The sequence below is a fragment of the Siphateles boraxobius genome, unplaced genomic scaffold (assembly GCF_051911475.1).
Source record: "Siphateles boraxobius isolate OS27281-9 unplaced genomic scaffold, OSU_SipBor_1 130, whole genome shotgun sequence".
NCBI classification, from domain to species: domain Eukaryota; kingdom Metazoa; phylum Chordata; class Actinopteri; order Cypriniformes; family Leuciscidae; genus Siphateles; species Siphateles boraxobius.
In genome coordinates this window covers 30,224,840-30,251,914 of record NW_027508734.1, presented here as the reverse complement: position 1 = coordinate 30,251,914, position 27,075 = coordinate 30,224,840, and the positions used below count along the sequence as shown (strand labels likewise).

Sequence of the window (27,075 nt, the reverse complement as noted above, 5' to 3'; positions counted from 1 at the left end):
AGGAGACTCTCAGGCACAGCAGGGTCGGCACAGCTCTGTGTGTTAATCTCTCCTGGGCTACAATTTATGGCCATTATGGCAGTCTATTTTCAGCCCCTGTGATGGATTCTGCTCAATTATTGGCCATTATGGGGACGAGATGGCTTCGCAAGTGTGTTGCAGATTGCTGGGCACCACTGCGACATTCAAGTGAAATCCACTTGGCACACAGAGCAAGTCCTTACAAACTACGAGAGCGAGTGCAAAGCATCAAGACTTATTATTATATGTCGTATAAGTGGATGAGGAATGCTGATGGGCAGGAAGTAACATGTGACCAAAGAGACAAATAGTAATCACTCGCTGCGCTATTGATCCACCACACGCCATCGCCAAATTTATGTCACTGTAGTTTGTCGGTTTGTGCTCAACATGAACGCAGAGACGTTCCTCCAGCGCAGGTCGGCCCCAGAATGTATCCTCTGTAGTCTGAGCTCAGCCAGGCTAACTGACGCAGAAACAGCAAAGACCTGTACTGTGGGAGGACCCTTCAGACAGGTTCATCAAACCGCCTGATCGATTACTCTCAGCCGCCAGGAGATTTATGGGAAATCCTTTGTGAGGTCCAAAGCATGAGGTAATGTAGCACTTAGCAAATGAAATAAAGACTCAAAAGCACACAGTGATTTGTATTTCATTTTCAGTGGACATGTTCTAACTATTTCGTCTTCTTCTAAAGACTGTTTTCTTTTTTCACATATTTATTTAGTCAGTGGCAATGACACAACAATAACACAATAACATTAACGTCTCAACCATCTGATTAGCTCATCTCAGTTGGGTTATGATGCATGTTGTATTATAGTGGCATTATATTAAAGTTCTAATAGAAGGAAGCACAGGAAATAATTTGTCAGCTATGGATCAAGTAAAATATCATTTATTCATTCATTGATTCTTTGATTCATTCATTCATTCATTCCAACTAAGTCATCCAAACGAGAGCTTTTGTGCTGTATGTCTTAGAATTCTGAAAGCCAGATCAGGCAAATAGTCTACCATAACCTGACTTGATTGGAAGCTGCATTCTGTCCTTTAAGCAGAACCAATGCTTCTAAGCACAAAAGAGCATCAATCCTTGGGGAGTTTCTCCATTGTTGTTTCAAATTGTTCAGTAGTACATATTGCACTTTTCATCTCAAGCTTTAAAAACAAGCTCTCTCCTTAATTATCTTTTCTCACTTTGACGTAAACACATTCATATTCAGATTATGCCTGCCCCTTCTCTTTATGCATAGATAAATCGATGGATTACTTCTCCTTTTTCAAACTGTCTGTGCCTTACAAAGTTTCCACAGAAGTTCAGCAAAGGTTTCCTATTTAAAACATCACACCAACAGAGCCCACAGCCCTTGTTTCTTAGGTCATCGGCACGCACAGAACAGGTAAAATGGTTCACATAGAAGAAAGTTAAATAGAAAGCTCTTTAAACTGGTATTTATAGAGAGGAAGAAAACAAAAAGAGTTCATGTTGAAAATTAAATCCCATGCTAAGATCCATTTCGATGACAGTTGGAAGAAAGCAGCTTTTATAGAGAGACTTGACTGTACTTTTTTTTGTGGAAAATTGTGATTATTTACTTAAAAACACAAATGATGGGCTTCAAATCACGGGGATTGGGGAAGACAGTTTTTTGATTGAACACTCAGGGGATACATTCCTTACAAATAAATTGCTCCATACCTTTGTCTGTGGCATTAAAGGCCATAGGCTGCACTTTTCTTGCACTAATCTCAAGAATGCATGAGTGTGGAAAAAAGCATGATGGTCTTCCTTTGTCGCACTAAGAGAAAAGGCAAATGTTCTTTTTAAAGACTTTAAAAACTTTTAAAAACATAGGCAGCTGTTCATACCGTGTGTATATACTTGTAAATATATTGTGTATATTTATTAAGTTATTTTTTAACAACCCAGAATGACCTCTTTGAGACATCTGAGCTTATGATTCAGGTATGAACAAAGTAGCTTTGAGGAATTCAGCATTTGACGACAGCTCGATGATATCCTCCAGCTCACTGTAGACAGAACATGTGTTTTAACCACTAATTGACCTTATTCATTTAAAGTTAATATTTGTATCTCTGAAAAGGCACACCCTTTTATCCATGGTAAAGTAATGTGTCGACCTAAACCAATTTTGAGTTCTTCTTGGAATAAAAAATAAGGACAGAAAAAAACTGTAACAAAGTTATCCAAAGTAACCTTCCTTCAAGGTAGGCCTATAGGCTACATTACACCTGTATACATTGGCAATGTATGTTTTTCCCTCCAAACCAGTGCAAACCTGGCCTGCAGCTGATTTAATTGGTCATCTCAATCACGCTGTCACTTGTCAATTAACGTTCTGACTCTAATAAATAAATAAATACATAAATCATGGATGAATCTGAGATATATAAAATATATAAAATGTTTTATATAAAATATAAAATGAAGTTTTTCCTTGTATAAAGATGAGGAGTGTGCATGTTGAAACAGGTTTTAGGCTAACTTTTTATTTTATTATATTTGTATTATTTTGAATTTTTTTTCTGGACATGAGCATGTGCTTAGGTTGATGATGGGCTAAAATAATAAATGTTCTGCTGTTTTATTACGTTATATATTCTCTATATAATGCTTTTAACAAACACCATAAACATGGTTGTTTCTAAATTTCTTATGCCAAATAATTAGGCTATTAGCCTAATGCCTGAGTCGAGTGCAAATGAAAAATGAACATTTAGACCTACTTAGCATTTCCACTACTCAATCCATCGTTCGTAATCAGGTAGGCTATTGACAATCAGGAAAATGAGATGAGTTCGTGGGAACGTCACACTGTGTTGAATGGAACTTCGTCGCATAGCGACCAAGTAAACAGTGTTTCTGTGGACAGCAATGCCGCGGGTGAGGTGCTTTTCTTTTCTTCACTCTTTTTGAGGATACTCTCTGCGTTCTTAAGCTAGTATGAGAGGGTGACTTGTAAGGTTATCAAAATGCGTTGCTGCTTATTTTGCTCCTCATAATTTAAGAGAACGTTTTGTCTTACTGTTACCGCTATTCGACGAGCTGTTATGGTTACTGTTCTGATTACGTCAGTTGTATCAGTTGCCGTGGTTAAACAATTGTACGCCATATCAACGACATTCGCAAGTTCTTGTGAACTCTTTGTAGGCTAATCTCTGTGTTCATATCTCTGTGAGACGCAGGTGTAAGATAAATGGACGCTGTAAATTAAACTGCATAATAGTGGCTCAAAATGCTACAATCGTGACACTTTTATGAGGCTGGTGACTATAAAAATCTTTTCAGCTTTACGAATTTAGTCCTGCTCATCAAATCATGTAATCATTATCATCCCCATCATATCAATATAATCTACCATTGTTATGGTACACATAAATCACTCGTTTATGACGCAACGTTCAATTTAACAACATGCAATCTTCTCATAAAATAAGATCTTGCTGTAAGACACAGTCTCAACTTCCCAGACTCTCCAATATAACGCTAAATATCACAGACTTCAGCGCAGCTCTTAAACACACAGTTTAAATTTAAAGATTTGTATGACCTGGAATGAAAGCACCGGATTAGAAGTTCTCAAGTTGGTAATGTTTCATGGCCATTAGGGTTAGGGTCTCTATAGGAAACCAAGTGAAAAAAGAAGAAAAAAGACAGACAACGTTATGTTTATACCATTAGCATTCCGATTCATCTCAGTAGCAGGTTGGTCTAAGGCTCAGTTTCAAGAATGTTTCTGATCACTTGTCAAAGGCAAAAGACAGATAAGAAGTATCAGTCCATTTCTCACATATTTAAGAGCCCATGATTATTTACAATAATCCACATAATATCCAATGCAATATAATTGTATAATAATTGTAAAGTGTAGGTAAACCAGTTTAGACTGGTCTATAAAGAAGCATGTTTCTATTTTGATGGAAGTCTACTGTATTATTCACAAATATTTCATTATTGTACTGTGGATTTTTTATTTTACAAAGGCTCTTAAATGTGAGAAATGGACTGATATTTATTATCTGCCTTCTTAACTGAGTTTGACAGCTCCATGTTCCTTAGGGATCTGGCTGTAAAGCAGAGAGCAGGAGACTGACTCTAGCAGCTGTAGCACTACAGGACCATATCACACGAAGGGTTCCTATTCAAAACATTCCCCATAACCTCCCCGTATCAGACACTTCATGTCCTGCTGGCTGTGGAGCTGCACATGTTAGTAGGAGGCACAAAGAAAACAACACAAGGCAGAGAGTCAGACATCCTGAACGGACACCAGGACAAGAGAGAGAGTATGTGCTGGATCGTGCCCCTCCACCTCTGACTCTTGGTAGGCTGTGATCATGGTGTTTCATGCTGAATGTACGTAGCTGAAAGCTCACAGTGACTAATATGCAGTTGTTGATGATGATGCAGCCCAGAGGATGGGTCTGGTGGCATCTCCCTCAAGAGGACTAACAGCAGAGGAGTGGGCAGAGGTCAAAGCCAGGTCCATCCAGGAGGGAGACTCAACCCAACCATGTGTGATATGCAGGGAGGAGTTTCGTCTGCAACAACAGGTAACTGCCCTCAGAGCACGTTCACATGCCACCTTAGATTTGAGCCAAGTGGAATTTGAATGCAACTTCCGGAAGACAAAATATCAATATATTTACATTTGATTCCATGGTTCCTTGGTTATTATAGGTACAAAATTAACAGTGCCCCAAAGTCACTGCCTTTTGGTACATTTTGAAGCCAAATGTATATGCCATTTAGCCTATGTGATTAGTGTGGGGGAGTCCAAACAAAATTTTACCAAATCTTAATATGTCAGCACAATTCAACCAAGGGATTGAGATTGTATATCATTGCTATATATGTGTGTTATTATATATCCATTTAAATTATTAATTCTGTTAATCTTCTGTGAGAATGACTGTTGGCTGAACTCATGCACTAGGGAATCTGTATTGCAGACGTTAAAGATTACAGAGAGAGAAGAACCTCTGATTCACAAAATGTACTTCCAAATACAAATAAGATGCAGTTTAATCTTGCGGTAATTATTCAAGTTTATGTGTTTCTATAAGCTAAAGAATATGTGGAAGACTTTCAAGATTCACAGTCTTAGAAAGAAGTGCAAGAACTCTCACTGATGGTGACCCCTCAAAAAAACTATGTGCATGATACCCTTAATTCAAAACATCTTCTTTTGTATTCCAGAAGAAAGAAAGTCATACAAGTTGGGAACAGCATTGGGAATTTTCATTTCTTGGTGGACTATCCCTTTAAGGAACACTTTGAATATAAAGTATGAAGACAATTATGGAATTGTTCTAATAGACTACAGCAGCAAAACATATTTTTCTGTTTTATGCAGAAATGTAATGTATTGCAATTGTAGGAAAGAAATTAGCATTCTTGATTGTTCCTGAGAGGACTTTTGGTTAGTCCACCCAAAAAATGAAAATGATCCTATAATTTACTCACCCTAAAGCCATTCTAGGTGTATGACATTCTTCTTTCAGCCAAACACAATCGAAGTTATATTAAAAAATATCCTGGCTCTTCCGAGCTTTATAATGGGAGTGAATGGTACTTTGTTTTTTTAAAGCCCAAAAAAGCGCATCCATCCATCATAAAAGTAATCCATACGGCTCCATGGGTTGATAAAGGCCTTCTGAAGCGAAGCGATGCGTTTTTGTTAGAAAAATATCCATAATTATAACTTTATAAACTGTAATCACTAGCCTCAAGTAATGTCCGTCGGCACGTTCACGAGAGAGTCGAGTTCCGGCGTATGATGTAGGACTTAGGCGTGTAAGCTTAGGTGAGAGTAGACGCGTCTCGCGGTTCAAACAAACAGGCTCCTCTGACATTTCTCTTTAAAAAATCTCGTTTTAGACTTCTAATTCATGACTGGTGTTTTGTTTTGCTCTATCCTCTGTGCTTTCGCGTTCTGCATCATCATTATGTCATGTGTCGGGTCAGAGTTCACTCCTCCGCCGGAACTAGACTCATCTACGGCCGTTACCGGAAGCCAATCATTATAGTTTTTAAAGTTATAAATATGGATTTTTTCGTACAAAAACACTTCGCTTCAGAAGGCCTTTATTAACCCGTTGGAGCCGTATGGATTACTTTTATGATGGATGGATGAGCTTTTTTGAGCTTCAAAAAACAAAGTACCATTCACTATCATTATAAAGCTTGGAAGAGCCTGGATGTTTTTAATATAACTCCGATTGTGTTTGGCTGAAAGAAGAAAGTCATATACACCTAGAGCTGCTTGTGAGTGAGTAAATTATGGGATCATTTTCATTTTTGTGTGCACTAACCCTTTAAACCTTCCCTGATCTCCTCAACTTTATGTCGTCTTCTTTCTTATCTCAGTCAAGGGATGATGTGTTCCTGCAGTATTTTCTGTCAGTCAGTAGATGCCCCTGCTTTTTCCTACATATACACATGTGCACAATCACACTTTTTAGGGTCCTGCAACTACAAATTTAACATAATGTCTTGTAACTTAGCTGTTTTGTGAATGAAGTAGCAGTCAGTTAGGTCAGTGTGAGAGGTCAACAAGCCATTTACAGCATCCTGATTCCCTTTTAAGATGCCAATCACCTTAAGAATGCTGGGAAAAAAGACCAGATGTTCAAAGACAACAAAGTTGCCTTTGTCACATGTAAATATTAGTTTGAGCATGTGTCTATATGTGTTTGTTAATTAGATCTCAGAGTTTAATAAAAAGTTTCACATTTCACTAGATGTAACCAAAAAGACATGGTAGAACATTTTAATTAGGAAGAAATAATATTTAATATATTAATATATAGTTCATATTAAATATTAGAATATTATGAATTTATGATTATATGAATTTGACTTTTTGAAATTTAAGTCCTAAAAAAAAACTTGAAAACTGAAATTGATTTAAAAAAACAACAACACAAATACAATCTTTTCGCAAAAATAGCACTGCATATGCGAAATGTCTCTTTATCTATATCAGTAACGAGACGCATGGCTCCATCACATGGCTATGAGCGTGATATTGCTCATATATTTCCAAGTATATGATACAGGTTTCATTCTTCAGGTCAATCATATATTCATGTGAAAAAAAATTAGGTTGAACAAGGAAAGCGATATCTTTGTCATAGTATCCTTTCAATGGTTAAGGGGATTTCCCATGACTGGGACAGCGCTGGATAATATCTCTATGAAGTGAAGCATCAGATTCAGCTTCACCCCGGATCCACTTTCCTTGTCAGTTGCGCCTTATAAGGTGTTGTTCATAGTTAAAATAATATCCTGGTTTACAACCTTGCTTTGTTCCAGAATGAATCAGTGTTTTTTTATTGAATGGTTTAACTCACTCTTAAAGTCCCTTGCCGCCACCTACTGGCATAACGACTTTCTCAATATCATGCCAATATTATAATAGAAAATATGAATTATTGAACAATAATAGCCATTCTAAAATATATTATTAAATAATTTGAGACTTGTATTTTCGATACCTTATATCTGTCATTTGTAAATATATATAAATGTAATCAAATATTTAAAAAAAAACAATATACTGCAAACAAGTCATTAGATTGCAATATAATTACATTGTTTGTAATTATTTACAATGAAATGCTTTACTTTTTACAAATGAAATCCTGTTTTCTTCTGTTATTACATCTTGTATAAGAAGTTTATGCTTATAGGGCTTTGTTAATGTTCCCAGTTGCCACCCACAATCATTGCATATACCCACTGCACTTTATTTGTACCACTTTATATATGCTCCTAGCGTTTCTGGTGGCTTACCATTCCAAAATAACCTTGCCACCTTGTTCATTCATTATCATGCAGTATTTTTGAGAACTCTTTTCAGCCTTCTACATTCTCACAGTACATTACAGCACTGTTTTATGGCAGAGTTTAATAGGTATAGATATACCAGTGACCAATGTACAACACATGCTACATTTGAGAAAACATTTTACTAGATGATTTAATAGAGTCGCTCCTTAAAATAGTCAGGACAGCATGTTTAATTATTTTTCTTGTGATGTTTGTATAGGTCCTACTATCCTGTTCCCATGTATTTCACAAAGTAAGTTAGCACAGATCCTTCCGACATCATGAATTGTCATTGAGCTTTAACAACACCTTATGGGAATCACTCTGAGTTGGTGATTAGTCCATTTGTGCCACTAATTTCAGGTGTGTCTGAAGTCTTTTGAGAAGCTCTCAGGCAGGAAGAGCTGCCCGATGTGCAGGAAGGAGCAGTATGAGACAAGGGTGATCTATGATGGTGCTCGGCTCTATCGAGAAAAGTGTGCTCTCAGGTAAAGATGTAGAAGTTCATGAGGTTTGACAATCTACATTCATCTAAATAGCTCCCAGGTCTCTTAAATGAGCTTGTAACTGTTTTCTTTTCTTTAAAAAATCTCAGAATACAGGCTTTCTGGCGTGGCTACCATGTTCACAAATGGTACAGCAACATAAAGAAGCACGTGCCTCCGAAAGACCAACAATTAAGACGAAGATTCTTTGAAAAAAAGGTAACACTAATTGAGATATTTTGACATTGCTGATTGACACTTTGACACTCTTCTATACAATAGCGTTTTTTTAAGTTGACAAATTATTAGATTATTGTTTTCATATATTTAGCCTACACTTTTCTTGTTCGTCTGTTATTTTGTCATTTGTTATTGATTATTTTGCCAAATGAAAATAATTCTTGCTAATTAATTTTGTACATGATTTGTGAGATTAAATATTAAGGCTTGAACAGTTAAAAAAAGAAGTATTTTCCTGTTATTTTCTGTGGCGGTTTCATGCACCCTTTGACCCTTCAGAGTGCAGGATACTGGTAGCAGGTGAAAGTGGTTAGAGGCTGTTGGTCAGGGACCTCACTGACACAGACGTCTGTTCTTGCAGCCCCCTCATTATCCCACAGCCCAGGGAAAGCAAAGGTTGCCATCTAGTGAGGCAGCAACTGTCAAGTCTTGGTTACGGCTCTGGAGCTGACAGCTGGATTACAGAGTCCAAGCAAGACAAGCCATATTCTGAAACTGCTTTGAAGAACAGAGTGTTCTTATTTAAAAGTATTCCGATTCTGTAACCCCTGTGACAATATTGTATACCTTTGGGGCATGCCAAATCTGTTTGAATATTTACTCTTTTTTTTTACATTTGTCTGCTACTAGGGACTCAGTAGCGTTCAGTTGTGATTACTGAACAACTAATATCCACCTGCTATCTCAGTTTGTAGTGAGAATGGCAGTCAGAAGGTAAAATATCTACATTTACATTACATATATTAATTTAGCAAACAGCTTATACAAAGCTCACTAAATATTTTTAAAAGAAAGCTAAAAACAGATCTTTTTACTTGAGCTTTTAGCTATCAAATTACTTTTGAAGCATATAGAAAGTATTATGCTGTCTTTTATCGTTCCTTGGTTTTCATTTCCATTTGTATGCATTTTATGTATACTAATTTTATCTTTTATTATCATTATAAAGCGAGTATCATATTTTAACTTATATTATTTTAATTATGGTATTTTTACTTGTTTTCATGTGAAGTACTTGGTGCTTATTGTAATTTTGTAAAGCCCTTTGAGCTGCATTTCTTGTGCAGCAGGTGTTATACAATTAAAGGTATTATTATTATTACTAATTAAAACAAATTACAGTGTTTTCAAGATATACATTTGATAATTTTTTGTATTCCCTAGGAATCAGACCCATAATCTTGGTGTTGCTAGTGCCACGATATAACATTAGCGAAATATTATGTGAATATATTATATCTGGCATGTTACTTGTGAATGAGTTAATAGTATATTTCTAGTGCGGCTTGTCTGTGCTTCTCTAGACCTTTGGCACACCAGGAAGCAGTTAACCAGCTAAACAATATGGAACAAAAGAGAGAAAGAATGTAGTATGCTTATCACTTTGCTTTTAGATATGTTTTCAATCAACTAGTTGCTCTTTTTTTCTTCAGGTACCTCACTAAGTCAACATATTAGAAAGTTAAATTGGTGACATTAAGATTGATTGTACCTGCCCTCTCTTTTCCCTGAATGTGAAGAGGCAGAGTTCACATTGCCAAGTGTTGTTTGTCCTTCTTTAAGAAGGTCTACATTTGAACTCTGTGGAACGCTTAACGTCTGTTTAATTACTGATCAAACACAGCTATAAAGAAACCACTGATGTCATTCGGTGCAATAGCCGCCACAGGATGTGTGTGTGTGTATACCTGTGCATGCTTAATCTTGCAGGTCAATTTCTGGGATTGTCCAAAAAAATTCCTTCATACATCCATTCATATTGCTATTGATCTGGCTGTTAACATCCTTCCATTGTCAGTGTAAGATTTAGAATTGATTTATGTTATGATGGAACATCAGTTTGCCTTGTCAAGTCTGACCAAAACCCATTTTCGTGTCATTTATTTCCTTAATCAGTTTCAGGAGATGAACGACAGCTTGGTGCAGTCATGCAGCACAGACGTGGAAGCATTCCTAAACGATATCGATCGATCGGTGGCCATGAGCCACGACATCCTGCGCTGCTTCGACAACAAGTACACGAGTGTTTGTGAAATGGAGGATAAAGACTGGCTGGAAGCTCAAGAGAAGGTTAGGAATAATGCCGCTGCTCCTTCACCTACACATGCAGACGGAGACTGAAATACCAGTGTACCTTTATAAAAGAGCAGCTCATCAATGCCTCTAATCCCTCTCTGCAGTCGCTCCTCGGTCCTGCCCTTAGCCCAACATGCCGCCACCTGTCCCAGAACGCTTGAGCCGCACTGGCAGCACAGATGTTCCAATTCAACAGTATCAAACCCTCCATGAGATGATTGTTTACCTTGCTAATGAATGAGCAGAAATAATCCACTGTGTTTACTAAAAAACACAAGCTGTGTGGATAATGCACGCCTAGCCTTTCATTACATGCGAGCTGAAGAAAAGATTTGGCATTTCAGTGGGCCTCATTGTTATTGTGTTGAGGCAGCCAATGGCAGTGATCCACTAAAAAAGAAAATGCTCATTTTTTATCTTCTCGATGAGAGGTCGGGAGATAACCTGAGACTCAAACCTAGAGTTAGCAGAGTTCAAGTCAGAATCAACCCATTCCCACCCAGGCAAACAGAACGAACAATTATGAAACGTTCTTGTGCGAAGCAATTGGCCTTCGCTGAATAAAGGAAGCTGACAGTCAGTTAATGATTATGGCTGCACACCTACCTTCTGTTAGACTCAACTGAATCTCAACTGTGATACGAGCTGCACACAGCAGTCATAAATCTGCTAATCATTTTCCCCTGATAATGTAACAGGAAAACACTCACGGAACGAGGCATGTGTCTGTTCATGACTGACATTGGAACATCAGCATTTCAGAGGCCTAGAAAGCAAATGATTCGCTTTTTAACTCAAAGGAATAATAGAAGAATATAGTTTGATAATTAAATACCAAATAACATTACACTACCGGTCAAATGATTGGAATAATTATGTTTTTTTTTTTTAAATACTGTTGAAAGAAGTCTCTTTCAGCTCCCAAAGGCTGCATTTAAATAATACAGTAAAACAGTAATACTGTGAGATATTATTTCAATTTTTATATATTCTAAAATGTATTTTTTTAGTGATAAAGCTGAATTCTAAGCATCATCACTCCAGTCTTCAGTGTCACATGATCCTTCAGAGATCAGTTAATTTGCTGCTCAAGAAACATTTCTTATTATTTTCAATGTTGAAAATAACAGTGGAAACAGTGATGCACTTCCATTCAAAATGTTAAGCAGCAAAAACTGCGTTCAACATTGAAAATATTAAGAACCATTATTAATAATTGAGTACCATTAGTAATTGATAATAATTGAGCAGCAAATCAGCATATCAGAATGATTTTTGAAGGATCATATGACAATGGTGACTGGAGTAATGATGATGATGAAAAATACAGCTGTCACCACAGGAATACATTTTATTTTAAAATATATTTAAAAATAAAATTGTTAGTTTTAATTATAATATTTTACTTTACATTACTACTACTCTTACTGCATTTGTAATCAGCTTTGGTGAGCATAAGATACTTTTTTCAAAAATATTTAAAAAACATATTATTCCAAACTGAACAGTAGTGTATAGATATTTGTCCCATGGTTAACCAGGGGACATCTAGAACAACTTGGCACCAAGCATGGTACTGTCAGTTTTATTCATTCTAAGTGATAGTCGGTTTGAATTTTCAGTTCGTAATAAATAAATAAAAATGTAAATGGGTATAGGTCAAAGGGCATTTGGTCGATAGATGCATAGCAGCAATTTTGAACATTTTTGTATCTGAATAGCAACTGATTCAGTTGCACCTACTAATTGCTGGTGTCAGTGTCACAGTGGTTTCTTACCAGCATAAATCATTGTGTATTTTGAATGGTTATAGTCTCTTAAACGTCAAGAATTGTCCCTGATACCACATTTTATGGGTAGTGGACAATTAATTTCCGATCCTATTAGACAATTGGTTAAATTTGCAAATGGATACTGGATGATATACATGATGTCGTTGACATTTTAACACCTTCTTGAAAGCAACTGGATGGGTATATATGCATTTTAAGCATTATCAGTGTAATTCTCACATAAATCATTAGCAGGCTCCATTACTGTTTGTTCTCACATACTTAGTATGATTACTCACTGATAATGGTTTCCACTGGGAAGCTCTTTCCTAGTAGTGAAATTACTTTTTTGAATTACACAATCTCCTAAAAATTGACACAACAAATGATTATTTTTCTTGGTTCCACTAGGCTGTCCAGCGAGGCGTTCAGGACTGCCCCATTTGCCTGAACCGTTTGAGCTCACACAACGGCTCATCGAAGGAAGACAGAAATGTCCTATTATTGTCCTGTTCCCATCTTTTCCACAAACCCTGTCTGCAGGCCTTTGAGAATTTCTGCCAGGAGGTGAAACCCAAATGTCCTCTCTGTCGGTCACACTACGCTAAAATGCTTGTCTTGAATTGAAGCTCACTATATTTATTACATAATCCTGATGTTCCAATGTATCTACTTAAAGAGACAAATTAAACTTCCCCCACATCAGTTAAAATGTGAATTTGTGGTTCACAAAAAAAAAATTGTGTCAAAACCACAAACTTTATTGTAAAACTGAAATTAAATACAAAGTAACTCATAGATAACCTGAATATTTTGCTTCACAAACATATGTAATTAAACACTAACGGGGGAAAAAAAACATTCTGAAAATACATTCACACATGTAAAAGAATCAACAGGCAAAAACGGAAACATAATTAATCTTTCCCTTTAGCTGAAAATGAGAATTCAAATGAGACCAGACATTGTACACCATAGACATTTAACCTATGATGAACAAACAAGTTGTTTCAGTGTGTAGACAGGCCACTGTCTAGTGAAACGCTGTCTGTCAGAGTTTGACAGGTTGATGAACCAAAAACACCACAGCATCCTTGACGTAGTGTGTAGTTTTGTAGCTCAACAATGTCGTACAGACGATGGGATTGAGGATTGGAAAGAGAGATGAACTGAAGCAGAAAAACAGAGCATGGAATGAATAGGCTTCGTTTTCTTTCAAAATTAATTCTAGTACATCACTGCAAATGCCTCTATTTTGAGAAACCCAACACACCAACAGTCCTTGTGCTAGTAGGACCAGGTGTGAAGCCTGGCACAGCAACATCCCTCAAAAAGCCAATTAAACTAAAAGAGCAGTAGTAACAAAAGAGTCAAATTTTTGCATCCTGTCCAGACAGTATTGATAGTTAATGACACAACATGTTCTGGCAGTACAAACTTTGTGCAGACAAAAGTGATACAAACACACAAATACACAAAAGAAAACATAAAAAAAAAAGCTTACTTCAATGACACAATTATTGACACATACACTTACTCCCCAGATATTTTCTTACAAAATATTCTGTGCAAATCAACAGGAGAAAAAGGTATTTTACGTGAAACTTTGTTAAATCCATGACAATAAAAATACAACAACAATGCATCATATTGAACCACATAGAACCCACTGAGGTGTCAATTTTAAATGACCATTTCACAGGCTTTGAATTCAGTGTCCCTCATTTAAATCCTTCAACTTTCCACAAAATACAATATATTTCTTAAAATGTTTCCTGCCCAAACATTATTTTTCCATGTCATAGCCCTGACACGTTCTTTTGCCTTTGGCCAGTTTGAGTTAAAAAGACGCACCCAGTCGTTTTGGTATGCCATGTTATTGACAAGAGGGATTCACAGTGAATTAGTCAATAAAAAGTTACACACACTAACTAGGGATGCATCGATATGAAAATTTGGCAGAAATTTGAAAGCCGATAGCCGATATATTGACCTATAAATCTAAATCCTAAATCCACATTTTATATAATTCTTGAGAGCCTGATTACAAAAACAGAAGTCTCACCATTAAAAGCCACGTCCCAATCACTTCAACATTTGAAGTTTGAACCGGTTTAGGTTTTAAAATTAATTTACACTCCTATGGCCAAATTTCTTTATCCAAAAAAAAAAAAAATCTATTTCCTTACGAACTTAATACAATAATGCCTAAATAATGCAAACTAGTCACTGGACAACATTACTTGCGTATAAAGAATAAAAATGCATTTGCCATGGATAAATAAAATTTAATAGTAATAATAAATTAAAAAATATGAGAAAAATAAAAGTCCTAGTAATTAATAATAATGCAATGTTTTTTGAAAAGGAAACATCTCAAATTAATATTATTGTTTCAAATAACAGCCTTAAGGGCTTAGTTAGCAGGCGTATAAATTCAACCAAACACATCCTACATGAGATTAATCAGAATTGTATGCTAACTAAACATATTACAACTTATATCTGCACAAAATAATGCAAATGCACAAGTGAACATGAACTTTTGCTAGTATGAATGTGTAACTCCTGTTGTGCACACGCTCTACCCGCAACAACACACTGAAACATGGCAACTAAACCCAATTAATTCACATTTATTTACAATAGTGTTCTCATAATAATGTTATGTAATATGACAGTCCCAATCGTAGTTAATTAATGTCATGCATTGCTGTTTGAGCTGCACGTGCTGAAGCTGAAGATGATCACCGGCACGCTTTACTAATCCTTAATTCTTAAACAATTGCATCCTATATGCGATAAATCAGATATATACACAAAATAAACATTTTACAACTTATAATTGCACAAACCAAAAAGCTGCGGAATCACAAGCAAACTTATAGTCATGATGAAGGTGTAACTGTTGTGGATGCGCTTTTCCTGTAACAATACACTAAAACACGGGCGTACAAAAAATGTCCAACATTCTTTCACAGTTTTGTTCACTTCACATTATAATTTTATGTAGCCTATGACAGACTTGCGCTGCACATGTTGCACTTAACTGTGTCCTTTTCGAAGTGATTCCAATCAGATTTCAAGCGATTCAAACCCATCATGGCAAACAGTGCGAATCTGAATGAAATAATACATTATTTATCGGCTTTAATCGGCCAAAATTTCTCATCAGGTCGACAAAAATATTAAAAAGGATCATATATCGGCCGATACCAACATGGTGGCTGATATATCGTGCATCCCTAACAGTATGTCTCACTCTTTCACTCATTTACACATCTCACAGCTCGTCTCCTCAATACCGGACAACAGGAGACGAAAACGGAAAAAAGCCTAGAAAGCCTGTTTAAGGCAACAGAGGTGATTTCTTTTTTTTACAATAAACAAATGCTGAGAGGCTAATTGTCTGGCCTTTTCCACAAAAAGCATAGTATGAATGAGGCTCAAGAGCCTGTTTCATATCTACATTCTACAAAAATAAAAAGAGAAATATACTGTATATACAGGTAAATACATCATTTACATTAGTATGAGAATTGTCATAGTTAAAGAGACAAACAATGAAGGGTAAACAAGATGTCTATGCAGCTTTACATCAAATGTTCTTTTTATGGTCTACATGTTCTGTTGGTTTTGTCCTCAGAATGGGAATGTTTGGAAACTATACAGAACATATCGTACAATAAATGCGTGACCAGTAACATTTCAACAAAGTTCAAATTAAAGCAAAAAAAAAAAGTCTCTATGACACTGTATTTCATTGCTACAAAGTATTTCATTGCCCTTCAATAAGTCCTGCTGCTTTCTACGGTCTCAGCTCGGACTTCACATTCATTTCACCGCACAATAAGCTTTATTAAGCATGTAACCGACTGATGTGGCTCTGCAGTCCTGTTTCCACAGCCTTCATATACAAGATCCTACATAATGTAAGAGTGTCACCTCTAATCTGCGTATGCCAGTAATTCACTAGACCAAACAGGCTGAAAATCCAGCAGGAGAGCGAGTGGAAAAACATTTAAATGTTCATGGATATAATAATCTGCCATTTGCAAAAAGCAAAGCAGCCTCAGAGGTACAGACTAGATTTTTGAAGGATGTTTTGCTAGTGATGCTGAAATAAGGCAAACAAGCTCTGCAGCGATAACCAAGTTCAAAGGATGCATGTTACTGGTTATATGCTCTCCCAACAAGGGAAAAAAGCCCCAATCATTTTGTCTAGTACATAGGATCAAAGGTTGTCGAGGAAGTAGCATCAGATTTAAGAACAGGAATCTTAATCCCAAGATTGTGCCTCACCTTCCCCCCAAATATTTGGTGCATTTTTACTACTATAACAACAGAGAAGCATCTCTCTTGCTGTCATTACATTTTTGTTGCCTCCCTAATTCTAGACTGTGGTACACTACAATCCATTAAATGTGTTAAATCATTGAGGTGATATTACCGAGAGTGACTGGTAGGTCGAAACATTGCTAAATGTTTACAATCTGCCGCAACCAATTTAAGTAAACATAACAAGATATTAAGCTGGTTGTTGGTAGTGACTCGAACCCATAATGTCCACTTCTGAACTTTGCCTACCGATGGAAACGAGCAGTTGCAGTGCAAATAGAAATTTGGCAGCTAGGATCCTCCACTGGTAGTAACATTCCAATACTACCCAGAATATGCCAACATTTTGAGTAAGGCACATGTTTGAGGAGTTTCCTTGTCAATTCCCATTACTTAATTCTGTCACATCCAACAAACCTGAATTGTCACAGTACAGCATGAGGAAACAAATCATAATGCTTCCTTCATTTATAATTGATCATCTAATAAATAATAATTGATCATGTATGCATAATTGAATGTAAACATATTCAATGGCAGACACAGAATAACAAAACTCTACACGTCAAGCAAGACATTTGACATATGGACCAATTCTGACAATCAAACTTTTGGAATATTTGTCAGAATATTGGGCGATCACATTTTGCTTGTATATTATCATGAACTCATTTTGTAATGAGTGCCATTTTAATTAGAACCAGTCAATTTGGTATTAAAATATTTGAAACTAAATAAATGTTAAGTTTAACACTCACTGCAGCAAATTTTTTCCCAGTGCCAAACTTCAAAGCTCTGCAATTCTTGAGGTAATATAGTTTAATACTAGCTCTAAGATTACATGTAATAATGGTGTCTCTCCAGTCAATATCAAAAAAGTTTACATTTCATGTGTGTGCTGTTTTTACGTGAACTGCTCTTGTGGCCTAAACCTGTTTCATGTAACAAGTTCTATTTAACTTAACGAAATACCGTTCAAAATAATCTGGGCACAAAATCTACAATTCAGGAGGAAGATTATATACCCAAAATGAGACTAATGCATGGTTCACTGCATGTGAAATTCAATCAGCTTGGCAAACTTAATCTTTCCACTAATCAAAGAGAAAGTATTGATGATGATAATAATAATAATAATACCCATTGAAGGGTGCAGTCAAGAGGCCTTTTAGATGTGCAGGTCAGCACGAAAATAACATTTTCTCACCTGAAATGAAAGCATTTACAAGCTGAACAACAAACATCGGCCAAAATTAAATTATTGTGAATCTCAGATTAGTTTCAGCTGGAAGTAATCTGCAGTGAGTTTCAGTGGCATGTACAACTGTATAGTAGATTGACTGCTCACACGAGGTGATGGACATATTCCATACGTCAGGTAAACACTTGACACTAGAAGCATCTCACATTATTTTTTTCCCCAATTATCCGTTTCCTTTTTTTTTTATGCTTTCTGACTGTATACCGCTATATTCTTAAAATGAAAAAGCCAACTGTATACACATACGCGTGTTTGTGTGAGAATGTCTCGATGATTTTTCTATCACAAAGTTTTCTGATGCCCGTTGACAGCATGTTTCCCTGACTCTGTATCCGTCGTACTGTTTGACAGATTCAATTTATCCAGACCTGAAAGCAAAGAAAAAAGAATTAGAAAGAATCAGATTTGATCTCTTCTCTCACTCTCTCTCTAATAGACAAAACCCGAAACTACAGTAGCCTATGTATCATCAATCAGTGGATTGCTCTGAATACAAACAGACAGAGACATGAGTCCAACAAATGAGATGTTGAGAACAGGAATGGGGGGCAAAAATGTAGAGAACACACATTATGTAAAAAATAATTGTTGGTTTAACTTTATATAATTTGTTTTTTTTTTAAAAGTAGGTAACCTGGCTGCCTTAAAATTGATTAAAAAAATTTGAGTTAATACAAAGGAGGAGATTGATTTAATCAACAGAAACTCAAAATATGATGTTATCTGAACCATATTAATTATCTAAGTTGATTTAACGAAGGTAAAAAAGTTGTAATAAATATTTTTTTTACAGTGCAAGAATGAGGGAAAGAAATTAGGAGGTTAAACTAAGATGTAAGAAGTCGTAATAGAATGAAGTCAGGCAGAATACATTACCAAGGGCTTTGAGAAGTTCCTCTCGCACGGCAGACGTGAATTTTCGGACCAGACACAATGTGGTTACCACAGCAAACAGAAGATTGTATGAAAGTACAATGTAAAAATTTCCAAGCCAATTAAATCGTCCGAAATCACCCAGGAGATCAAACCTTGTTATTCCTGCAGAAAGTGAGACACAGAAAAATGGTTCTCAGATTCTCTACTATACCACCTTTCCTATAATCAACAAAAGGGCTGTTTGAACAGCAGAACAGACAATTTTGCATCCATTCTCTCTTAATAATCCTACACCAAACCAATATTACAACCTAAAGATTCATTACTTTTTTTACAACCCACAATTCTCAAATAATTTTATTTTCTCTAAATTAACGGAATATCAAACAAAAGAACCACATGCACAAAAAACCCATCAGTGAAATGACAATGTAAACTCATGATGAAATATATGTGCCACGATTGTTTATTTGGGTGGGAGATTCTTAAAAGGATTTGGCATTTGGCATTAAAGGATTGAAAAAAGGGGAAAATGTATGGTTGGAAAGAAAGGACTGAAAGAGCAGGTGAGGGCTCAAGATGAGGACGTGATAAAAAGGAGGCAATTCTGAAAGACACTTAAAGGACTTCAACTCCATCTTAATCAGATAACAACACCTAAGATAAGTCTACCATTTACCACCTGCTGACATATTACAGTTAGAATGAAGTTTGTTTATTGTTCATCACACAAAACTGATTGAGAATAACACATTCTTTCTGAAACAAAACGGACAAGTTAAACTCTGCTGTTTCATATGACTAAATGATTCATAGCCAAGGGGTTGCACATTCAAACGACATGTATTTGTGCAAAATAAATTTGAGTATTATGTTGCCAAGTTGCCAAACAAGTGTTTGCTTAACTTAATAATAGTGAATGCAGCATGTGCAGTCTGAAATGAATTAACTCAGGTCATCACTTTAGACTGCATGGATGCAAACATGTTAAAATAAGGCAAAAAAGAAAAAATATTTTTCATCATAAATAGGACAAAATATTTTAAAGAGATTTGTTTTACAAAATTAAGCAAGCTCATGAAAAGACAAGGTTTTCCTGCACAGGATTTTGTTTTTCATAGAAATAATATATCGAATATACTTTCATGTTTCATTTTCTATTTTCCAACCAAATTCATTCCTTTTCCACCAAAAAGCTAGTCTGAAATCAGATAAATGATTGTTTAACCAAAATAAATTTAGCCTTTTTAAACACCGACTATAAATGACTTCCCTTTAAACGCATAAAATGTATAGTTCAACTAGTTTCATGTGTCAGAAAGGAACAATCTGCCTTCCTTCTTTTTCCTCCACTTAACTGCATCATGGCTTTTCCTATTGGGCATGATTTTATTAAAAGGGCTTTTCTGGACTTAATTACCAGTTAATAAGGGCAATGACCAATTTCTACACTTTAAACTGCATGTTTAAAGGCAACTGTAAAGAGAATCACATTTAAAATTATAAACAGGATCCATCCAATTATTTGAATAAGCACTTGGAAATGGATATGTTGATTTGCTGTAGAAGTAAACTTATTCTCAAAAGGTTTCTCTTGCACATGCCTGATTTTTGGCTGCAGTCACATTCACACCATTATCCTGAATTAAATTAATTGCATACAATCTACATTTACATTTATCCATTTATTCATTTAGCAGACGCTTTTATCCAAAGCGACTTACAAATGAGAACAATAGAAGCAGTTAAACTAACAGTAGGACAACAATATGTAAGTGCTATGACCCCTCTCAGTTTAATCTAACGCAGTCTTTTTTTCCTTTTCTTTCTTTTTTTAATAAATAAAAATAGAATAGAAGAGAAAGTGTTAGTATTACTTGATCAAGTGCTGCAGAAAAAGATCAGCAGTTTCTTGAAAGTGGCTACGGACTCAGCAGCTCAGGTTGAGTTAGGCAGATCATTCCACCAGCAGGGAACAGTCATGGTAAAGGTCCGAGAAAGAGATTGTGTTTCCTCTTTGAGATGGTACCACAAGACGACATTCGCTTGGAGAACGCAAGTTTCTAGTAATACCTGTAGTCCATCACATACCACAAGGTTTATAATAGGGATGCACTGAAATTTCGACCAACAAACATTTTTGGCCGAAAAACCTATTTTCGGTTTCAGCCCGAAATGGTTTTGGAGGGCCGAAATCAGTGTCCAAAACAGACATTTAATTAGCGCTTTCTTCAAAGGCACGTTTTGACTGGTCAGTGTCTGTTGCGTGCACACAACGTGGATAAGCTATAACACTTAAACATGTCAGTTGTCAGGACATTAGCTCTGGGTTGAAAATATTAATTTCTCGGTTGTAATTGGTAATGATATGGTTTCTTAAATCTAAATTTTTTTACTGTGCTGTTTTCTGTTGATGAGTGGACAAAACTTCACTAAACATTTGTAGCCCGCCTGCCATTTAATAATTGCAAAAAGCTCTGTGATTTGTTACTTTTAATATGAAGCAAAGCCTCAACTTTAAAATTCTGTTGACTTTATTATAAATTCAAGCTATAAATGACGTTTTGGCACTCTTTAATACGGCGTGACAGATCACTGTAGCTGCACAGATCAAGCACTCGTGAAGCCATCATCTCATCTCCTCTTTACTATTAGTTACAGCACAAAATTATACATGGGTGAACACCAGAAGGTATGCTGAAAGATACATTACAGCATACAAAAAAGAATCCTGTCTAATGTAACCGCTCAATCAAAGTTTCAACTGGGGAAAGATGTCAATAAAACAGCTTGTAGGCTATACAATGACACTTAATGTTACATTTACCTTAACAAAGCTATTCAAAGTCTATGAACTCATTAGTTATCTAGTAAAAATAACTCTAGAGAAGAGCATTTTGCTAAATATATGCACTGTATTACATATTCATTATATTTTACTTAACCTGTTAGTGATGTCTTCATTATTTAATGTATGTTTGAATAAGTCTGTCATGAAAACAAGTTATTACAGTTATTATCGTTTAAATGTTAAAAGTCTTTTATTAAAAAGTTGAAATAAAAAGTCCCTTATGTGCAATTTAAATGTTTGTACAACTCAGTTTTAGCTATTTGATTGCTTATTATTAAATAAATTTGATTAATTAATTGATTATTAATTTATTTTTGGTTTCAGTTTTTGGCCAAGTGCATCCTGAATTTTCGGTTTCGATTTCAGCCAAGAATTTTACTTTCGGTGCATCCCTAGTCTATAACCTATAGTCATTGACGATCATGTTGAATTAAAACAATTGCATAAGTGAGTCTATTTGATAGTAAATGAGTTTTAATTTGTCGATTTGAGACTCTATAGCTGCTTTTCCACTGTTGGGCCAAACTGTTCGCTTTGCTTAACCGTTCCACTTTGTGCCGATCAGGGTCAGCCGGCACAGATGTGGTTTCATTTTCCACTGTGGTGATAACGGCCACTCTCTGGAGTGTAATACAAATGTGTCAGTCTTTGCCTTGGCTATTTACTGATGATATGAGATGTAAATATACTGCGTTATGGAGGATGATCAGATATTTCTTTAAATTGTATTAATTTGTGTTTGTCGCTCAAATAGCACGCTTAGCCAGCTACAGAGAAACTGGTAGCCAGGCAACAGATAAGTGACCAATCCTGAGTGGTGACATCACTACACGTATTCTAGCTGCACAGTTCAGCCAACCGTGCTGAGAATTCCGGGCTCAGAACGGTTTGTAATCATGCCGTGCTGTACTAGGCTCAAGTGGAACATAACTGGAACCGTTCCTTACCATTCTTAGAACCGTTTGGCTCGACGGTGGAAAAGCAGCTCATATGAACAAAGTGGATGAAATTCTTAGGTCAAGAAAAGCAAAAAACTTCTCTATGCAACCTCTCCTTTCATCTATTCAATACAGCACAGCAGTAATGTTGATATTTTTCTGAAGATCCCAATGAGTCACTGTACTCACACACACACACACACACACACACACACACACACACACACACACACACACACACACACACACACACACACACACACACACACACACACACACACACACACACACACACACACACACACACACACACACACACACAAAGCTATTTGAACAGCTGTCTCTGTAGCTTGCCATGTTGTTTATTGCAGCTATTGTTGACGGCTGCTTGTCTGTCCTTTTTCTCTCTCCATTCTTGTGTAAAATCTCTATGGCAAATCCTACTGGAATGTTACTTGTTAAATCTTAACAGTGAAAAATTAGTTTGCAGGTATATGTAAGTTGCAAGTACGTCAGTGCAGCTGGACAGTGTAGAACAATTGCAGTATCCAAAAACAAACAAACAAACATTGCATGGCATGTTAATGGCAACCCCAAGAAATACACAGATGCTTATGAAGGATAGTGTATGCATGCATGCAAGGAGGATCTTACCAAGTGTTCGGGACATGACAGGCAAGGCAGAGCTCAGCACTAGAATAGATACACAGCAACCGATGATCTACAAGAAAAGGAAAAACAAGAGAAATGTTCTAAGAAGCATTTCCATCATTCCAAATTAAACATAAAATGACTAAATATTCCATAGTCAATGTCTTTGGTCAAAAAAAAAAAAATATAACTAAATGCAACATGACCATTTTTTCAGCAAAATAATAATAATATAAATTGTAAGGGTAAAATTTATTTTAAGGTGTCCTTGTTACAGTGTAATTATACATTTAAGTACAAAATATTATAATGCAATAATTGGGAGGTAAGGTTATTTTTGTATTCAGATGCTAAACAATAAATTCAGGTATTTAACCTTTTTTAGAGAATAGCATGAACAATGAACTGTTGGTGAATATTTTCCCATCTGACTAAGTGTCAACAGGCCATAAAACTGAAGCAGTGTTGCAGATCCTACCGTTGTCATGGTAGTGTCGTCCTTTCTGGGAGTGAGCTCCTGAAAGATGCGAAGGCTATAGAAGCCAACCACAGACGAGACCATCAGATAACTGTTCAAGAGTTAAGACTAACACAGAGGTTTCTCGTCAAACCCTTTACTAGCATTTCACTCTAGAACACACTCACGACAATCATAAGCAAACAACTCGAGTCCCTTCACTAAACACACACAATCTGTGATCAAACACTAGACTACAGCTCATGCACAATTTGAGAAATCACACACAGCAAAGGATACAACATGAGAATAATTTCAATAACTGCCTGGGCAACTCCAAATGTGGATAAAGAGGCATTGCCAATATCTCTCTCCTGCCAAAACAAAGAGTGAAAGTTACTGTCAAAGGTTATTTTCATAAACTTAAATTATTTCCCCATATAAAATGTGTTTTATTGTATGACTCTGATAATCGCAGGTTTAGGTTCTGGACTGAGGCAATACTCTTACATGGAGTAACTGCATGTAGTGAACGTGTTTTAGCGACATGCCCAACGCAAAGGCTCCTGTTACAACTGAAGCTGTTAATCTAAATAAGACTACAGTGTTGACACCTCAGTGCTTCAGGCGGTGTGGGCAGAAAAAAGCGGCACAAATATTTGGAGCTGTTCTGAGTGAATGCTATTATGAAGAAATAAAACGTATAAAGCTCAGATTAGCGAAGAATCCCCTCTCACCAATGAGGACAGACAGAGTGAAATTGGCGAAGAAATGAATGGAAGCAGATGAAAGAAATCTTTTTAAATTCACCGCTGCTCACACACGCATAATATGCGAGCAGGTGTTCAAACAAAAAAAAAGAGAAAAGAATGAAAAAGCAGTAGTGCTCTTACAGTAAGAGCCTGCATTGAATGAATGGCTGCCAAAAATGTGGAGAAAAATTTGGAAAAAAGAAACCAAAACAAATGCGTTGGCAAACAAAGTTTTTCAATCTCAGGCCTTTAATATCTTCTGAAGTCACTGATGTGATCTAAAGGTTTGGATTAGAATTATTACAATAAAAGCCCAAGATTTATTTGACATCATTTATCAAAGTAAAACAATCTTAGTCTGGGCTTGACAAGTAAAATAAATAAATAAAATAAAAATCAATCATCAGTCACATTCTAATGATGTGCACTTGACAGAAGACCAATTCAAAATCAACAGAGCATATACAAATATTTATGATGATCTTTTTAACTGGATTAGATAAAATCTGAACCAGATTTTATAATGTCAGTCTTGCTGATGTCAGGACTGTTTTTTTAATCACATGTAAACTTTCTTCAGAGAAGCTTAACTAAACACTGACATGTAAAATATAATCACTTTATATTTCTGAATCATCCAAGAAAGTTAGCTTGTAGTTAATGTGAAATGAGACCAAAATAGGTAATGTGATCAAACATAAAACCACAACCAATTCTCACTTGCTCAATAATAGCATAAACACCAATGAGAGTGTTTCATCCTAGCTATGTGAGCTAAGAATTATAATTATAATATTGTGTGAGTGTATATTTATATAGCATGTAGTAGAGCTACACAATTAATCATTAAACGATCACAATCTCGATTCAAATACCCACATAATCTTATTCCTAAATGACAATGATTCAGCCATGTCTATTAAAACTTTGACAAGTACGATCACAGCGAACATTCAATTCCGTGTCGGGCTGCATGGAGCCAGAGAGAGCAGTTGTCATGTAGGCTATAGGTATGAAAGCGCTTCACAAACAGTCTTTTAACCACACTGGGCCTCCCTGGTAGAAGAGATCTTGTATCTCAATGGGACCTTCCTGGTTCAATAAATAAAATCACAGAAGTACTGTGATAAAAGTCTATGGGATATAAACACTATTTGATCACTTCCGCAGACATCAGAGTAATTCACCTTTTGAAAGTAAATTGGCACTTCAAATTGTATCAATTACATTATTACACCAGTAGTTGGTGACAAGTGACTGCTAAAAAATGTATTTATTGAATCATTAATTCAAGAGATTCATTCAAAAACACTGATTCATCCAGTAATGAAACAAGCGAAGTCTTTATGATTGAGCTATTAAATCATTAATTCAAACCAATTGTTTAAATAGACTGCAGCAATAAACATGTTGTCAGAACCTTTAGTAAATGTTTTGTTTAGTTGTCCATTCAGAATCATGATCTCTATTTTAAACAAAAAATTGTGATTCCCAATTTATCCGGCATGGTGCAGCTCTAGTATGTAGTATGCATGTATGAATGTATAATTAAACTTATTGTAAAGCGTTACACGTAACAATTAGTTTCATCTTGTAAATATTAGTTATTTTTGGAATTTTTTTAACAGCATTTTTTAATCTAGGTTAATGCAAGTTAATGTAATGTTATATATACATATGTACACACACACAGTTTCACTCCACATCCATCCTTGACTGTCATTTAACTTCTAACCATAAACCGACTGATATTATTGAACTGGACAAGCATCTGAAATCTCCTTTTATGCTCAGAGCTGTGTCAGGTGTTTGTTGGCCTGCTTAACACCTGTGATTGAGTGAGTTTAAGGATATCTGTGTGTTTACCATCCTTCAGGTGTGTTATAACTACACTACATGTTTTGATGTGCCTCAGCTACCTCTGATGTTGTATAATAACAGAAAAAACTTTTTAAAAAACTAATCATGATTAGATTTTTTTACATTCTCTCTTTTTTAGAAAGCTTATGGTTAGGGGCTAAATGCCATCTGTCGACTCTTATCAAAAGGTTCAGAGGTCAAAAAGAGAAATATGATATCCCTTGCTTTCTCACTCATCTTGTTTCATTCCATCACTCCTTCTGCTCCGTATGACATGCGAGATATGAGTTCGGATGAGAAACGGACATTAATGAGGCTGTTTTTAGCATCGACAATAACTCTGAATCCATGGGGAGTGACAGCAATAAGACTTTTATGGCAGTCATTAGCAACAGTGCATCAGACAGCTTAATGCAAGCAGTGCCATTGCATTAGATCTCCTTACCTCATAGCCACATTTACGACACCCTCCCTTATCTGACGGTCTCTGCGTTAACCTAGTTACCTTAACTCGCATCAATCTCTCTTAAGATTGTTGTGGAATGCTGGCCTACGCCCCACCACATCCCAACCCGACGTAAAAACCATCAAACAGACGTAGAGACACCACTGCTGGGTTGTCGTGGTTACGCGAGATCA

General features: G+C 36.0%; 2 protein-coding genes across 6 annotated transcripts in view; one reads left to right on the top strand and one right to left on the bottom strand.

The window, feature by feature from the left end:
* Positions 1-2,854: 2,854 nt before the first annotated feature.
* rnf32 (ring finger protein 32) lies at positions 2,855-14,373 on the top strand. 2 transcript variants are annotated; one of them, XM_077229115.1, is made up of 8 exons: positions 2,855-2,929; positions 4,106-4,370; positions 4,457-4,599; positions 8,100-8,132; positions 8,243-8,367; positions 8,475-8,583; positions 10,501-10,674; positions 12,864-14,373. In XM_077229115.1, the coding sequence occupies exons 1-8, from the start codon at positions 2,921-2,923 to the stop codon at positions 13,077-13,079; spliced, it is 1,074 nt and encodes a 357-aa protein (XP_077085230.1). In that variant the 5' UTR covers positions 2,855-2,920; the 3' UTR covers positions 13,080-14,373. The 2 variants fall into 2 exon arrangements, with proteins under 2 accessions (XP_077085230.1, XP_077085231.1); XM_077229116.1 differs by lacking the exon at positions 8,100-8,132 and having other exon boundaries at positions 12,864-13,157.
* lmbr1 (limb development membrane protein 1) overlaps positions 13,159-27,075 on the bottom strand; it is a 37,364-nt gene continuing 23,447 nt past the window's right edge. Inside the window, exons 13-18 of one of the 4 annotated variants that reach the window (XM_077229110.1) lie at positions 24,125-24,198; positions 23,846-23,936; positions 23,371-23,437; positions 18,928-19,089; positions 18,298-18,419; positions 13,159-13,621 (exon numbers count right to left, since the gene is read on the bottom strand). In XM_077229110.1, the coding sequence (XP_077085225.1) occupies positions 18,334-18,419; positions 18,928-19,089; positions 23,371-23,437; positions 23,846-23,936; positions 24,125-24,198 (480 nt within the window). In that variant the 3' untranslated portion in view covers positions 13,159-13,621; positions 18,298-18,333. Of the gene's footprint in view, positions 13,622-17,951; positions 17,998-18,220; positions 18,420-18,927; positions 19,090-23,370; positions 23,438-23,845; positions 23,937-24,124; positions 24,199-27,075 lie in introns of those variants that run through there. The other 3 variants (XM_077229112.1, XM_077229113.1, XM_077229114.1) reach the window with 3 other exon arrangements.

Bases quoted from the DNA above. Each gene is read 5' to 3' on its own strand.
- rnf32 (XM_077229115.1), top strand. The intron at 4,371-4,456 runs GTAGGCTGTGAT...ATGATGATGCAG, and splicing joins CCCTCCACCTCTGACTCTTG to CCCAGAGGATGGGTCTGGTG. The intron at 10,675-12,863 runs GTTAGGAATAAT...TGGTTCCACTAG, and splicing joins GGCTGGAAGCTCAAGAGAAG to GCTGTCCAGCGAGGCGTTCA.